The 15,152-nt window shown below is 40.8% G+C and overlaps 3 protein-coding genes across 3 annotated transcripts; 1 reads left to right on the top strand and 2 right to left on the bottom strand.

The window, feature by feature from the left end:
* Positions 1–1,344: 1,344 nt before the first annotated feature.
* LOC117267317 (ubiquitin thioesterase OTUB2-like) lies at positions 1,345–5,103 on the top strand. The gene is made up of 6 exons (XM_033643160.2): positions 1,345–1,436; positions 1,557–1,637; positions 1,726–1,844; positions 1,930–2,014; positions 3,974–4,165; positions 4,285–5,103. Exons 2-6 carry the CDS (start codon positions 1,557–1,559, stop codon positions 4,489–4,491), a joined length of 684 nt encoding a protein of 227 aa, XP_033499051.1. The 5' UTR covers positions 1,345–1,436; the 3' UTR covers positions 4,492–5,103.
* ddx24 (DEAD (Asp-Glu-Ala-Asp) box helicase 24) lies at positions 4,568–11,570 on the bottom strand. Its single transcript, XM_033643159.2, has 9 exons — positions 11,424–11,570; positions 10,338–11,236; positions 9,802–10,248; positions 9,561–9,714; positions 8,181–8,693; positions 7,610–7,685; positions 7,101–7,289; positions 5,133–5,262; positions 4,568–5,038 (listed from the first exon to the last, which is right to left on the bottom strand). Exons 2-9 carry the CDS (start codon positions 11,230–11,232, stop codon positions 4,758–4,760), a joined length of 2,685 nt encoding a protein of 894 aa, XP_033499050.1. The 5' UTR covers positions 11,233–11,236; positions 11,424–11,570; the 3' UTR covers positions 4,568–4,757.
* A 1,444-nt stretch (positions 11,571–13,014) lies between these two features.
* On the bottom strand, positions 13,015–15,147 carry serpina10b (serpin peptidase inhibitor, clade A (alpha-1 antiproteinase, antitrypsin), member 10b). Its single transcript, XM_033643000.2, has 5 exons — positions 14,973–15,147; positions 14,203–14,831; positions 13,814–14,087; positions 13,481–13,628; positions 13,015–13,381 (listed from the first exon to the last, which is right to left on the bottom strand). Exons 1-5 carry the CDS (start codon positions 15,002–15,004, stop codon positions 13,190–13,192), a joined length of 1,275 nt encoding a protein of 424 aa, XP_033498891.1. The 5' UTR covers positions 15,005–15,147; the 3' UTR covers positions 13,015–13,189.
* Between the last annotated feature and the right edge of the window lie 5 nt (positions 15,148–15,152).

Genomic DNA, 15,152 nt, shown 5'->3' with positions numbered 1-15,152 from the left:
GAGGGAAATGTTGCACATATATAGTCGCTATGGTTGTTTGTTACTTTGGAGATTCAAAACATAAACAAATAAATATGATGTATTATTAAATATTACATTGTTCAGATCTACCCACCTCAGTCAGATACATTATAATGCAGTACTAAAAGTACTGCATTGTAATGTACTGATACTTTGAGAAAAAAATGCTGATAATAAAATTTTGATTGTAGAAGTTAAAGGTCTTGTGTTTGATTTAGTGGCATGTAGGGGTGAGGTTGCAGAACTGAAACTTCTCTCGTGTGCTAAGTGTGTGGGACAGGGGTTCAAAAGAGCCCTTTTTGGCCAAAGCAAAAATAAAAATAAAATGCCTGGAACCACAAAAAACATATGAAGTCTTACAATGAAGGTAAAACAGCCTATCAAATAAAAATGAGCCAATATGTCTAAATGAGCATTCATTAATATGTTTTAACACAATGTGATAACTCTAAAGTTTATGATTATTTAGGTCTTTAAATTTACAGTGTTAGTGGTGAAAGCAAATGAACCTCTCCACACACTGTTAAATTCTCATTTTTCCACCTTTTTGGATGAAGAATTAATAGCTGGCTTAGCTAGGGAGACTCAAGACCAGCTATTGCTACTGAGGTTTAGCAAAATTTAGAGGAAAAGGCACCAGGCCGTAGAATGAAGCATATTTTAGTTGACAAATTATTCAAACATTTTTTTCAGGGCTAATTATCCAGGTAATTTTTATAAGGGGCAGGTGAACTTTTTGGGCTTCATGGGCCACTGAGCAACTTCCATAAAAATGAATGGCGCCCTAGCCCGCTACACTATGGACAGTTCACCAGACTATAAGAGGGCCGACACATCGATTCACATTCACAGCTCCAGAGAATCTTGAGTCACCAATTAAACTCACCGATATGCCTTTGAACTGTGGGAGGAAGCTGGAGTACCTGCAGAAAACCCATGCTGACACGAGAGTACATGCAAAGTCCATACAGAGGGCTCCCTTATCACAGGCTTTGAACTGCCAGCCCTTGCGAGGTAACAGTGCCAACCATTGCACCGCTGTGAAAATTGTACACCAGTTCTGCCAATAGATGCCCCTAAACCCTAGACACTGGACCTTTAAGTGTCCTACAGTTGGAGCCTACCACCACTGGTAACTCTGGTGAGACAGTGAAAAGGTTAACTCACAATAGGTAAGATGTCCACATCATCACACTCTACTGGTTTCTATTTTTCAGCTAGTATTTAAACTTAAGGGCTTTTTTCAGTAACAAAAAAAATCCCCTACGGAGATATGACGTCAGCGTTGACAAACCCTACACTGTCCCTTTAACACGAGCACGTGGTACACGCAAACATCCGGTTTTCAGAAAATGGAAATAACACTGCAACAATGTTTTGACACACAGCTTTGACGCGCGGAGGCTTCCTAAACTGTAATTACGTTTCCTTACATTTTTCCATGTTGCTGAAATACGAAGGTACGTCGTGTCGGCAGTCGACCCCGGAAGCTGCCTTTTGTTTTCTGAATGGTAAAGCTGTTTGTTTCTCGACAGATGGAGGTAGGCAGCCTTGTCTCATGCCGAGAGGACATTTCTTCGCTGTTTCCTGAGCAAACGCCGGGTGCCAAATATAAAGTAGGATATGAAGTTTGGGTGGGGTGTAGGTCATAGTGGCCCCTGTTAACTGCCCGCCGCATATTAATCCCTTATTGTCCTTTGTTAGGATTTAAGCAGCCAGTTTTCCTCCGTCAGACAAGTGCGCGGAGATGGGAACTGCTTCTACAGAGCCCTCTGTTTCGCACACTTGGAGTCTCTTCTGCACAATGCCAGGGCTTTGCAGAGGTCAGTCATTACTAATGCTGCCGTTAGTCCAAACTGAAGTCACTTCAATATTATGGTGGCCCTGTCTCATTGGTTTCACTTTCAGGTTTAAGGAGAAAATTGTACAAACCTGTGAAGACTTCTCTTCTGCGGGATTCGATGAGAGCTCCTTCAGGCACCACCTGAATACAGTAAATAATGCATTTTCTTTTACATTAACACTTTATGTACTTACCAGGTAGCATTAGGGCAGTAAAACACCAATTCTGATAAGCCTGGAAAAGATAAAACCTTTATTAAAGCGCTCAGACAATTTCTTTGTATGTCAAGCAATAAAACTATTTTAATTTTGGGCTTTACGTATGCCATGATAATGCTTCTACAAGGTAGTATGTTGACATATTTAACACTTAAAGGCATAGAATGGGGTGTAAAGTACAAATAGATCAAGTTACAACAATGCGGATAAGTGAGAATATTTTTGTGGAAGTGGTAATCTTTGTAATCCAAGTAATGATTTACTTGGTAAAAGTACAATAAGTTCAAACTAGTTGGGCTTGCTGTGTCTTCTGATAAGCCTCTGGGCACTCATCCATCAGTCCTTTATTGGAAGGGATCAACACAAGTACTTCCTAAATACCTCTATGCTCTTGGTTAAAGGAAAACTTTTGTGTTTTTGAACCTGGACCCTATTCTCACACACCTATGTGTCTAAGTGACCACAAATTTTGATACTGGTCCAGTATTGATTTTGAAGGATGCAGACGGCAGCGGTTTAACAGGCTGCAGTGTAATCACCTGGGGCAATTATGAACTGTCAATTTCCCTGCAGAGATAGCAGATTTTGTTTTCTTTTCTTTAACCAGAAGCAGCCTGGAAATTGCTGTTGCCAGACTCATAAGACCCCATTTAAATTTACAGCAATTTTATTATCATAAAACCAAGCGGTAATCTCTGGGGCTGAAAAATGAAGCCAACACTGAAGTGCTAAATACTGCAGTTCTTGGAACGCCCACTTGAGGCTGGCACTGGAAGTCAGTCAATCCCTTAAAACTCTCAAGTAAAGATGGCCAACTTTACAGCAGAAATAAACATGTTTACAGCCTGGAACAACACAACGGTTATGGTCTCTACAGCTGATTTACCCCTTCTAAACAACTGTATGAGGGGTGATTTTTTTAAAATATAATTCACCTGTTTACATTTTATTAAGTCTAAAAGTTATGCATTATTAAGCGTGGGCTGCTTTGAGGGACAGGCTGTCTGCGAATGGTGTCCTCAACTTCTCCATCCTTGCTCCTCCACAGCTCCAGCCTCTTGCGGAATATGGTCACTTCTGGAATCAAAAAACTAAGCTGGCGATGGCTAATATGTCGAATTCGAGGCTTCAAAATCGGCAATCCCTAAACCAATAGGTGACATCATGGTCTCTACGTCCATTATATTTAATCTATGAGTAAAACTCATTCCTATTCAAAGTCGACAAAAACAAAATTAAATTCACAAAAGCTGATCTGGTTCATATTTCCACTTTTTAAACAATTGTCAACCCTGGTTTGGTTGAAATAAACCCTTAATTCACTCTGTTAGATGTGAAAATATGTTTAATAAACAATAATAGTAGCCACCATATTTTCACATCTTTGAATGCAGCGTGTTTTATGGTTAAAATCTCTAATATTCAAATGCAGTCTGGTGAGTCTGGAGATTGCCATTTCGGAGCAGTTAATGGTTAAATGAAAAGGATCTTACTCTTTAACAAAAACATCGATCTCTGTAGGGATCCTTTCTGTAATGTTGTATAACAGAGTAATAATCGGAGCCTGACAGTGGCACAAAAAAGCACTTCAGTGAACGTACACAAAGGGTACCAAATGCCTCGAGTGTTTACATCATTGCAGTTGTCTTGCTGCTGGCAACAGCCCAGTCATTCAGTACTGCACCAATTTAAAGAAATTGTTATTCCCATGAATCACTTTGACATAAATCAATGGAAAATAGGGTCCAAGTTCAAAGGTATCAAAGTCGCCCTTTAAGTGTGGTTGGTCTGCTACTGGATTTCTCTGCTTATTAAAAAGCTGCGGGGAATGAAAAATTAGGAAGTAGAATTTTATAGATGTGAAAAAAACCTTGTTTCTTTTCTCTTGAAGGTAGTAAATGTTGTGGAGCAGTGCCAGGCGGATGAGCAGGAAGACACGCTGCTCAAGCTCTTCAATGAGCAGATGACCTCCGACAGTGTAGTGCAATATCTCCGGCTGCTCACTTCAGCTCACCTGCAAAACCAGGCGGACTTCTTCTGCAACTTTGTGGAGGCACCCAATCTACTGGCCTACTGTCATCAAGTGAGTAACAAAGTGTTGCTGCCATCTAGTGAATAAATAGTACACCTAAATTTATACAAAGGGTAAGTCAGGGAAATGGAATTGTCAGGTTAAGTAATGTCGTCCCTCTCTTCATTCAGGAAGTGGAGGTCATGGCGATGGAGTGCGATCATGTGGACATCTTAGCTCTGTCACAAGCCCTGGATATCTGCATCCACATCGTCTCCATGGAGGGTGACGAGCAGCAGTTGGCTCATCATGTCATTCCAGAGGGTGCTGAGCCCTCCCTGCACCTCCTCTACCAAACGTCACATTATAACATTCTCTACCCCCGACCACAACGCTGACCAGAGATCCACTTGGACTCGGCTCATCTCAGGAACACTGACTTTGGTTGAGTAAAATCCCAACTGAGCTCAAAGATGTTTATAAAAACAGATTTTTATAAAGTCTTGCAGTGTACAGCAATTCAACATTATCTGGAAATACATTTTTTTGCACATTTTGCATTAAGTGTTAAAATGAATTGAATGTATGTAAAAAATTACGTAATTCAACAACTACACAAATCCTGTCAGAGATGGCCTTTCTAATGCACATTCCTATTAACATGTCATTGCTGCTGCTGCTGTTTTTTTTCCTTCTGCTTTTTCTGCCGTGGTGGAGCATCTTTCTTTAACTTCTGTTTCGTCTTCTGTATTGACACCCTGGTAAGGGCACTTTCCCTCTCTGCTAGAGGCATGTGAGGCAGGGACAGCTTCCCCATTTGAGTGGGATACTTGGTCTTAATCACATTCTTGAAAACAGGCTGTGAGATCAACTGCTTCAAATGCTTTTTCATTCCCTTTACCACCTTCTGCTGCTCCCTGTCACCTTCCTCATCCCTTCCTCTGCCTGTAGACATAAATAGGATATTCAGTTGTCTGTATTTGGACATTTTTAAATAAAAGGTAAAATGTAATAAGATTTTGTTTTGTGTTGGTCTTACCTATTAAAAGATCGTCATCCAGGTCCACCTCCAGAGCATCTGCTGCTTGTCTGAGCCAGGAGTTGTGCTGTTTCTCCCTGCTGTTGTGGAACTCAATCTTCTCGATCTGTCTGGCCAAGTTTACCCGCTCCTGTAGAGGAACACACTCAACAATAAGCAATCAAATATAATCTCTTAAAGTCACGTAGGCCCTGTTTATACCTGGTATTAACAACTGTCTTGGGTGATCAGAGTACAAGTGAACTGCTCTAAGTATGGATGTGAATGCATCCAGTGCATCCTTGATGCTTCTTGAGATCCGATTGCTCAGACCACATTTGAAGGTGGGTAGGGCTGCAACGATTAGTCCACTAATCGATGACTAATCGACTATTAAAATAATCGGTGACTATTTTAGTAGTCGACTGGTCGGTTTGAGTCATTTTTCATAGAAAAGAACAAGAAAAGTACCCAAAAATTCTGTTAATGCAGCTGTTTACGTTCAAATATCGGCAGCTTTACACACACTGAACTAAAACCCTTTGGTGTGAGTATGAAACATTAGATGACATTAGAGGACATCATTTTGGGGTTTGTGAGAGACAGACCAACATTTTTCAACATGTTAATGCATTTTTCGATAAAAAGATTAGTCAACTAATGGAAGAACTAATCGACAGATTAGTCGACTATGAAAATAATCGTTAGCTGGGCCACATATGACCACATTGTTTAAGCAGTGCCTGTGCTCATGTGTCCTGGGCTACAGTGAAGGACCGACTCCCTGCTGGGTATTATCTTTCTGCTGCAGCTGTTACACAGGTTAACACAGCGCTAAAGGACTGTCTCCAGAACCACTCTCCTCCTGGGCCGGTGAATGATCAGTTCAACGTCTGCCTCATAATACAAGCTAGCAGCTGTTAAATAGTCCCAACAAACCAACACTGACACCAAACTGGGTCAAATGTTATTAAACCTGTTAATAACCATTGTGTAATGTTAGCCATGTGATGTTAAAAGTTAGCCCTGTCACTGTGTGCGTTGGCAGACTTTGCCTTATGCCAAACTAATAAATTGCTGCCAAAGTGTGAGTATAGCACCACAAACCACTCGCTGGTTAAAAACAAAAATGTATTTTGTCTTTATACAAAGATATGATGCACAATTATATTTGCATACAGAGCGTTAAAGTGATTTTGGTATTCCTCTGTTTACCTACAGCAGCTGACGAGGGTGTGTCGTGAGCCTGAGCTGGAGTTCGCGCTGTAGTAGTAGGTATATATAGGGCTAGTACATCTTTTTCCTCACTAATAATAGCCTACTGGTTCTCTGTTGGAAACAGCCGATGAAGTTTTCGTTAGCCGTTGCTATCCTGCGCACCTGCACAGCGTGGTGATGAACTGTCTAATTGATTTCTGTTGGCGTGCTGTCTTGCGGGCCTGCACGGCGGAGTGATACTGGCCAGAAAATAGTCCCAATTGATAGCAAGGTCTGACGTAATTCGGGGATGTTTTAAAATTATTGAAATAGTCTAACAAAACACATGCATACTTTTTTGTAGCGTAAAACCTTTTGGTTACATGTCCCCCTTACATCTTCAGAACTACTTTTTCTCCAGTAAGCTACAGGCGATTTCTCAGAGCAGGAGGCTCGTTGAGAGTAGTGACACCGTCACTATTGAAAATTGAATTTCCCCTCGGGGATTAATAAAGTATATAAAATTAAAAAAAAAAAAAAAAATTAAAAACATCAGAGCTACAGATCGTCAGCGTTTCACACAACTTCATGTCCAAAAACCTGAACTATCACTTTAAGGTGAGATCTGATCACGTGGTCACTCTAGGAACGTGCTGAGACATAGTTTAATACCAGGTGTGAACAGACACAGACCGACTCAGAAATGTCTACTTGTGATCGGATTACCTTAAACATATGTTAATGCCAGGTGAAAACAGGCTCATGAAGGCAAGACCTACTGCTGGATCTCACCTTGATGGCTTCCATGCATTTGAGCTCTATGGGGAACATGGGAAGGTCGTCGTCCTTCCCAAGAGTCCTGTAGATCTTTTTGAAGTTCATCATGTCGTCCGGGCCTATCAGCAGCAAACTGAGGCCCTCTTTGGTGGCTCTTGCTGTTCTGCCACTCCGATGGACGTAAGTCTCAGATGTCCTGGGAACCTGATGTTCATAGGAGAACATGATTAGAGACAATTAGAACAGGTACAAGTTACACCAAGGCTCTCTTTATGCATAAGATGCAGCAGAACAACCTCTGATACACTACAGCACTGAACAGGGCTATGCAGCTGTATTCTTTCAAATCTGGCCATACAAAACCAAAACTGACAGCTGTAACCAACATTTAGCTTGACAGTAAAGCATCTCCTGCACTACAGCTCAGTGATAAATAGTGGTTAGTGTTACAATTAATTAGTGCCCTTGGTTATTAGAGACAGGAATCATAGTGGCTGCTTTGGACAACAATCAAAAAGGCTGACCTGGTAGTGAATGACATGCTGAACATTTGGGATATCCAGTCCTCTGGCGGCCACGTCAGTCGTCAGCAGAACACAACTGTGAATGAAATTCTGAAATTAATACTCTGATGCTACAATATGCATGTCCCAGTGTGTTCAATGATTATAACTCTAGTTTTAAACTTCCACTGTGATTTTTTTCTTTTTTACGGAGGTGACCTTGCCAAGATGGCAGCAACACAAGCTCATGTACAGACAAATCAAAGTGCGTGGGAGTTATTTCTCCACCTTCCACTTTATGGAGTGAATGAAACTTTTGATAATTAAGCCAAAAAAAAAGAAAAAGAAAAATTGAAAATGTTGCTGTATTGGGGTAAGTATTTTAATTTGCCAACTACTGTGGTTACAACCAGAACAAAAACTTTGTAAATATGCATTATGACAAAACTCAACGATGGAACTAGTCATGAGAAACATGATCCAGGATTTTTTACGCCCTTAGTTACAGCTAACAGTTTTTTTATATTTCACCATAGGAACATAATTGCCAACCTAACCTTAAAACAGTACTGCAAGTGTGTGCAAACCTCACCTCTCCCTCTCAGCAAACCTCTCCAGGTTTTTGAGGCGTTGTTTCTGGTGCATGTTGGCATGAAGAGGCAGTGGAGTACAGTCCAAGATCACCAGCAGGGAGTTCAGTCTCTTGATACAGTCTATACTGTTAGCGAACACCATGGTACGGCCAGGATACTGGAGCAGAAAGTAATAAAGGTAAAAGTCCTTGTCCTCCTTCTGACAATGGATTCGGGTCTCAGTCAGGGTCTCCACAGTCGCCTCCTTCCTGGTCAGGTCAATGACTTTGGGTTTGGACTTGATCCCCACTTTCTCCATGAGAATTTCCAGCTTGTTCCTCTGGTCCAGATTCTTCTTCTTCTTCTGCAGGAGGCGGGTGGGCAGGCTGCGAGCCATGGTCAGCGTGGCGGAGAACACAAAGGTTTGCCTCGTGGGGTTAAAGTGCACGGTGTTGAGCATCTCCAGCAGGTTCTCCAGCTCTGCAAAGTGGCCTCGCTCGACCATGCGATCTGCTTCATCTATGACCAGGCACCTGTAGAATAACACAACCAAACCTCTGAATGATCTGTAACATATACATATTCCTCAAGTTGATCTTGCTTTCTGTTGGGAAGTCAAATCCAGTAAAAACAAAGCCACTACATCTGGCATCTGTTTAGCTTTCAACATATTTTTCTGCTGCCTCTGGGCTTTTGTTTGAAAATGACTGCAGAGGGAATCCTCCTATAAAAAGCAATAATGTGCCTGTGCCTGGACTGTTTGCTTTTTTTAGCCTTTCACAGCTGATGTTTCACTCAAGGACCTTCAGGCCATGGACGCTAGAGAGTCAATGGAATGCATATCATACTGTGTGTTCCAATACCCACACTACCATACTATAAGGCTCTCTACAACCATAAAACCAATTTCAAAACAATTTGGAAACCACTCCTAAATCACAAAATATCCTTGACGTTCTATATGTGTGATGATGACCTTTGTCTGATGTAATGCAGTACAGTGGAACGCAGTTTATGGTGCTGAATTTGATAATTGTAACTGATTGTGCACATGTTTTCCATCTTGATTTTTAGTATAGACAGTGTATACTGATATCTGAAAATGATTTGGTGTATTGTGCAATGTGTTTAATGGCATGTCTATAGTAGATGCCTTGTATTGTGGTTGTATGCTGTTTCAACCTGTATATTTTTAATAACACTTTAGGTCTACATGTAAAATCCTGAATAGGGACATGAGTTGAAAATTGGCAATATCTATAAACTCTCTGTGCAACACATCAGTCCCATACTCTGTATTGGAGCTATGTTAAATTGCATTGTCCCTATCAAATAAAAAGAAAATTTTTTTTAACCATCTTTCCAAACCATATAATAAAGCAGTGTGAGCTGTGACCTACCTGAGCTGTCTTAAGTTCAGCAGATGCGGATGCCTCTCCTGGATCAAGTCCCACAGACGTCCAGGAGTGGCAATAATGATCTCTGGTCTTCGCTTCAGCATCCTCCTTTGCTTCTGTTGAGCCATTCCACCCACCACGATCGCTGTTTTGATGTCTACACAACAGTAATACCTTAAGTATCTTGACATTCATTCATTTTAGTTATTTCAAAAATGCTAATCAAAAATCTGTAACGACTTACCTGTAAATTTTGCGACAGCATCAATATGGTGCTTGACCTGAACAGCCAGCTCCCTGGTGGGAGTGAGCACGAGTCCGAGCAGCGGCTGATTCCGACTACCAGCAGATTCTGCTTCTGCTTTAACCGTGGGGTCAAACTCTGCATTTTCAATTACTTGAACACACCCAAGCCTATCATCGTCATCTTCTTCTTCAACGTCATCTTCGCTGTCATGTTCATCTGTGTCACCTTGATCCTGCTCTGTAATGCTTTCACCCTCTTCTCCCTCAGCCTCCATAGTGTCCTCTTTTTCTTCTTCTACGGTGGCCTCATCTGCAGCTGGTAAATACAAACTGTCCACCTGTGTGGTTGGCTCAGAGTTGTCATCAACAGGCTTTTCTGAGTTGTTCTTCCACTCCAGGATGGCGTGGATCATGGGAATACCAAAAGCCAATGTCTTCCCACTTCCTGTAATAACAGTGCTCACATCAGCCTCACGTATGGAAATATGACGACTAACTATTATGGGACAAAAACAAAAAGGGATTTTATCTTACCTGTCTCGGCTGCCCCCAGTACATCCATACGATCCCTGATCGCTGGAGGCAAAGCCAGGGCTTGTATCGGGCTCGGTGAGCTAAATCCAAGACTGCTCAGTGCTTTCAACACAGGGGAGGGAACAAACAGGTTCTTCCATGCACTCACATCAGCATTTTTATCCTCAGAGCCAGAAAGTGCTGCATTTGTCCAATTCTTTATCTGCTTTTTACTTTTGGGGGCCTTTGTCACTTTATCCTGGGTGGATTTTTCGTCTTCCAGAGGCTGACTTTCTGATGGAGCCTCCTGGTTTGGCTGTGTCTCTGGGACTTTATCATTTTCTATCTGCTGCTTCTGTTTCTTGTTCTTCTTTTTGTTGCTCTTCTTTGTGAGTTTTGTTTGGGCATCAGCTTCTACACTAACAGCTGTGTCTTCTGAAGCATCTTTGGGTGTTTCAGTTTCTCCTCCCTCCTCACCTGCAGCTACATCCACCTGTGTCACCTCTACAGAAGTGTCCTCTGACTGGACTGACTCCTTTGCAGCCAGCTTCTTATTTTTCTTCTTCTTCTTGGGTTTTTTCTTGGCAGGTTCAGCTGGAGTCTCTTCCTCTTTGCCCTCCACATCTACCTTCTCTCCAGCCTCCTCTCCCTCGCTGGCTTTTCTTTTCTTTGCTTTCTTCTTCTCCTGCTTTTTCAGTTGCTTTGCTGCTTTAGCTGCAGCCTTCTCGGAGTCTATCATACGGTAATTTGTCAGCTCTTCAAAACACACCAGCCCCTCCATGCCCTCATCGGAGAACAGACTGGGGTCGAGCTCTATAGCTTTCCATTTGCCTTTCACATGGATGCTGCGTTTGGCTTGTTTCTTCAGTCCCGAGGACAGACGCTTGTTTCCGGGCTTCATCCTCTTGGTCTTCATTTTCCTACAGATAAAAACCGAGTTAGGCTAAAGAGGGTTGTTAAAGCATGTGTGAAGTTAGCCAGCAGCTAAGTTGGTGCTGAGCCACTCCAGCTAACATTATATATTAAATGCTAATAAAAATGCCAGACCCACTTAGTAAACAATAAACAACAACACTGTGAGTATAAACAATGAGGATAAAGTCCTACCTTGACTGTCTGTGGTTTTCTAAAGTGTCTAAATGGTGTTACGGATGGTGACAGTCACGCATTACACGAGGGCGCCGCCATGACAGTTTTGATCACGTGGTTTGAAAAACTTTATTAGTCGAACAGCTGGTACAGGGATTCTTCCCTGCAGTATGGGGTCCATATTAATTATGTTATTTATTCTTTACTGGGAGTAATAAGTCCCTCCTGGATTTATCCAACAACTGTGTTTCTTAACAAAAGGTTTAAATTACATGAAAATGAAGAAAACTTAGAGCACACGTTTTTTCTATGCCATGTGTCCCAAAAAATGTTGGTCTAACATAAAAAAAATCTCTCACATCCTTTTATTTATGGATAATCTGGATTCACCTATCTCTGGCATAATATATATAATTTTACTTATGGGTAAATACCACATTCATTGTAGTAAATGGAGAAATACCAAGAAATCCTTAAACTGGTTTATAAATGACTTTAAACTGTTTTTCTAGTAACTGGGAAAAAAATTATCTCTAGCAGGACAGCGAGAAAGTAAAGTGTTGATTTTTCTAAATTTTTGTTGTTTTGAATTATGACCCTTGTGCTGGATCCTGATGATGCTTATTGCTAGTCTTTGACAAATTTGATATGCCTGTTTTTTTCCTTCTTTTCTTCATCTTGTCAACTAATTTTTATCATTCTTATTTTTATTTATTTAAATCTTCCCATTGTCTATTTTATTTAGTTTTATTAATTTTACACACATCCTCTATGAGATGTTGTATGTTTAAGCTTTTGTTTGTTCTTCTGATGTTCAAAAAAATAAATATAAAAAAAACATATCACCTCCTGGTACAGTATGTTAAGTCAAACCCTGTCATATTAACAAAACAATCCCAATGTTTAAAAATAATTTATTTGAAAATAATCAGTTGCCTCTTATGTGGTGATCATCTTAATAAAACTGGATATTGATATCAATCAGAGAAAGTAACATTAATGTTTTCAGACTTTTTTTTAATCTGAGTGTATTTTAGCTGACACACATGTAATTAATAATCCTCTGCCAAAACATTTTTAGCATCAAACACTTAATTTCCTACATTCTGGTTATTTTTATGTACAAATCCCTGCCTTCTCTGCATCATTTTATTGTGTAAATGTCTTTAATTTTGTCAGAATAAGTCCTCTGATACATTCATGTTTTTCAGGAGGGGGCAAATGCACATCCTAAACATTGAAGGGGATATGTCCCCTGCATACTCCCTGAAATCTACACCTATGAATGTTATTAAGTCATAGAAAAGGATCGTGTTTCACATTTTCTAATAAGCTATCAGCAAAGGTTTGTAGGTCATCTGCATACAGTAAATGCAAATTAAAAAAATGGTTAATAGTTTTTACAATGACCCGTCAAGTCCCAGGTCTGTAATGTTAATACATGTCTAACGGTTGTTTTCCTCATGTGGTGCAGAATCATAGGTCACAAAGCCAAATTGACTTTGAGCTCACATGTATATACCCAACATTGCTCTCATTCAGTGTGCGTTTTACACACATCTTAATTCGAGAGTTGAAATTATTTGATTTAATCCAAAGAAAGGCACACTGATGTTAATTCTTTATTAAAAGGGGTCAAGTGTATATGTAGGCTTACACAACAGACCAGCACAAGCATTTTATATATAAGATTGAAAAATGCTTCAAAATAGCCTTTCACATGCCTAAATAAACACAATGACACACACAAGCAGTTGAGGACTCAAGCAGCAGAGTCATGACTGCTAGTTTTTGGTGGGGTCAATCACCCTGCCCATAAACAGCAGACAGTTTGTGTATTCGTGGTATATGAAGAAGAAAAATGGCCTGTTGACGATGAAGGTCCTGGGTAAGGAATATGGAATAATGCCTGTTGTTGTGGCGGCTGCTGCAGTGGTCCCTGACTCATCCACCTCAATCACAGCCTTGTGCCGCACCTGTGATTTTACAGTAGAGATGAAAAAAAAAAAAAAAAATTCATACTCCGCAGAGTTTGGAATAAATAAGCATGCATCATGGTGAAAGTGCAAACTAACCTCTGACACTTTGAGGCTTTCTTCCTCACTCAGCTTCGTCAGATTGGCTGAATTACTGAAGACACTGGCCATGCCCATGTCTGGCAGAAGATTGTGCAGGGCATACGACTCCTCCATCTTGAATTTGGGCAAGTTGACTTCCAGTTTGCTGTGAACACGAAGACACAGCTGGCCATGTTGAGAAGACTCACTTATCTGTTGCTGTTTGTATTTGATAGTGTATTTACACGGAGAAAATGTCACAAGGTGCTTTGCAATAGTAGCTAAAAAATACAACAGAATACAGATGATAAAGAAAGACGAACCATGTGTAAAATATTTCTTTCCACTTACGTTTTTTGCAGCCTTCTGATCCAGCTGAAGAACTTCTTAGCAGTGATCCCATCATCAATTACAGTGTAGTCCATGCCTTTGTTGGGGAGCAGAATAAGCATGGAAACACCTTCCCGGTATGGTAGCTTCAGCACTTTGGCGCCAAGAGCAGAATCTTCCATCATGTAGAACTTATCCTCCAAAAACATCATCGGCACTTGGACAATATTGTAGTTGTCGATGTAGAAAGGAGCACTCATAGTGAGATTGGGGTTGAAATGCTTCTGCCAGGTTCCTGTGAAGGAAATTATACTGTTAATTTAATTGTGAACACTAAAGGTCAAAGGTCAAAACACAAATGAGAGTTGAAGCATGGCTATTAACGATCCAAGATGAAGTTCTAAACTTACCTTGAAAGAAAATTGTATTGATTAGCATCAGCTGTGTCCGTACATCCAGGCTGGAAATCACCTCTGTCACTTTACCCTCAGTCTTGTTCTTGATATACTCATTAATGAAGCTTCTACTCCCTTTTGTGTCCGTAAAGTCTACAGTTTTGATGTCAGTGTCAAAATATCTCTTGATTTGCTCTTGAAACTTCTCCTCCAACACAAACTCCTGGCCCACAAACATGCCCATGCCTTGGTCCAGTCTCAGGGTTCCATTCTGTGTGATATTCTCATGAAGGAGCTGAAAGAGTCTTGGGATAAGCTCTGGCTGGTCAGCCCGCTCCAGCTGCTCCAGGTTGAGTCCCTTCAGTATTTCCTCATGCGTGACCCCATCAGCAGCCATTAAGAGTACAGCAAAGCTGGTAGAGATGCTCAGCGGTGAGAAAAAGATGTTCTGGTCATTGTAGCCGGATATTTTTCTGTATAGGTTCATGGCAAAGTCCATGTTTTTGAAGGAAAGATCTGAAATGGTGGCGCTTAGAAGGTGCGCTTGGTGGGCAGGAGCAAAGAAGCATAGTAAGGTTACAATGGAAAGCAATCCCATCTTCATTTTGTTTGCCAGCATTCTTTGAGATGTTTGGCTGCGCAACCTGAAAAACGAAGACATGTACAAGTTAAAGCTCGTAAATAACTTTTTTCCATTTACATAAACACTTTAATGTATTCAGTTTTGAAATACAATAGATAGTTGTAACCAACTTATTTCATCCAACATAAACTGTCATACGTACCATTCAGCTTGTGCAAGATCTGAAAACTCCATCTATTATTTGGGGAAACAAAGTGCAAGTGTGCTCAAAGCGTTACATATTAACCACGACACACTGCCTGTTGAGCTGTCCCCAAGTGAGTCAGAGCTGTTTTTCCAAACATTTAGAGCCTCCTTTCCAGAGGTGATGTAACAAGAACCA

Source organism: Epinephelus lanceolatus, chromosome 15 (assembly GCF_041903045.1).
Source record: "Epinephelus lanceolatus isolate andai-2023 chromosome 15, ASM4190304v1, whole genome shotgun sequence".
In the NCBI taxonomy this organism is placed as follows: Eukaryota; Metazoa; Chordata; class Actinopteri; order Perciformes; family Serranidae; genus Epinephelus; species Epinephelus lanceolatus.
Note: the sequence above shows the minus strand (reverse complement) of the source record. Positions and strands in the feature narration are given on the sequence as shown.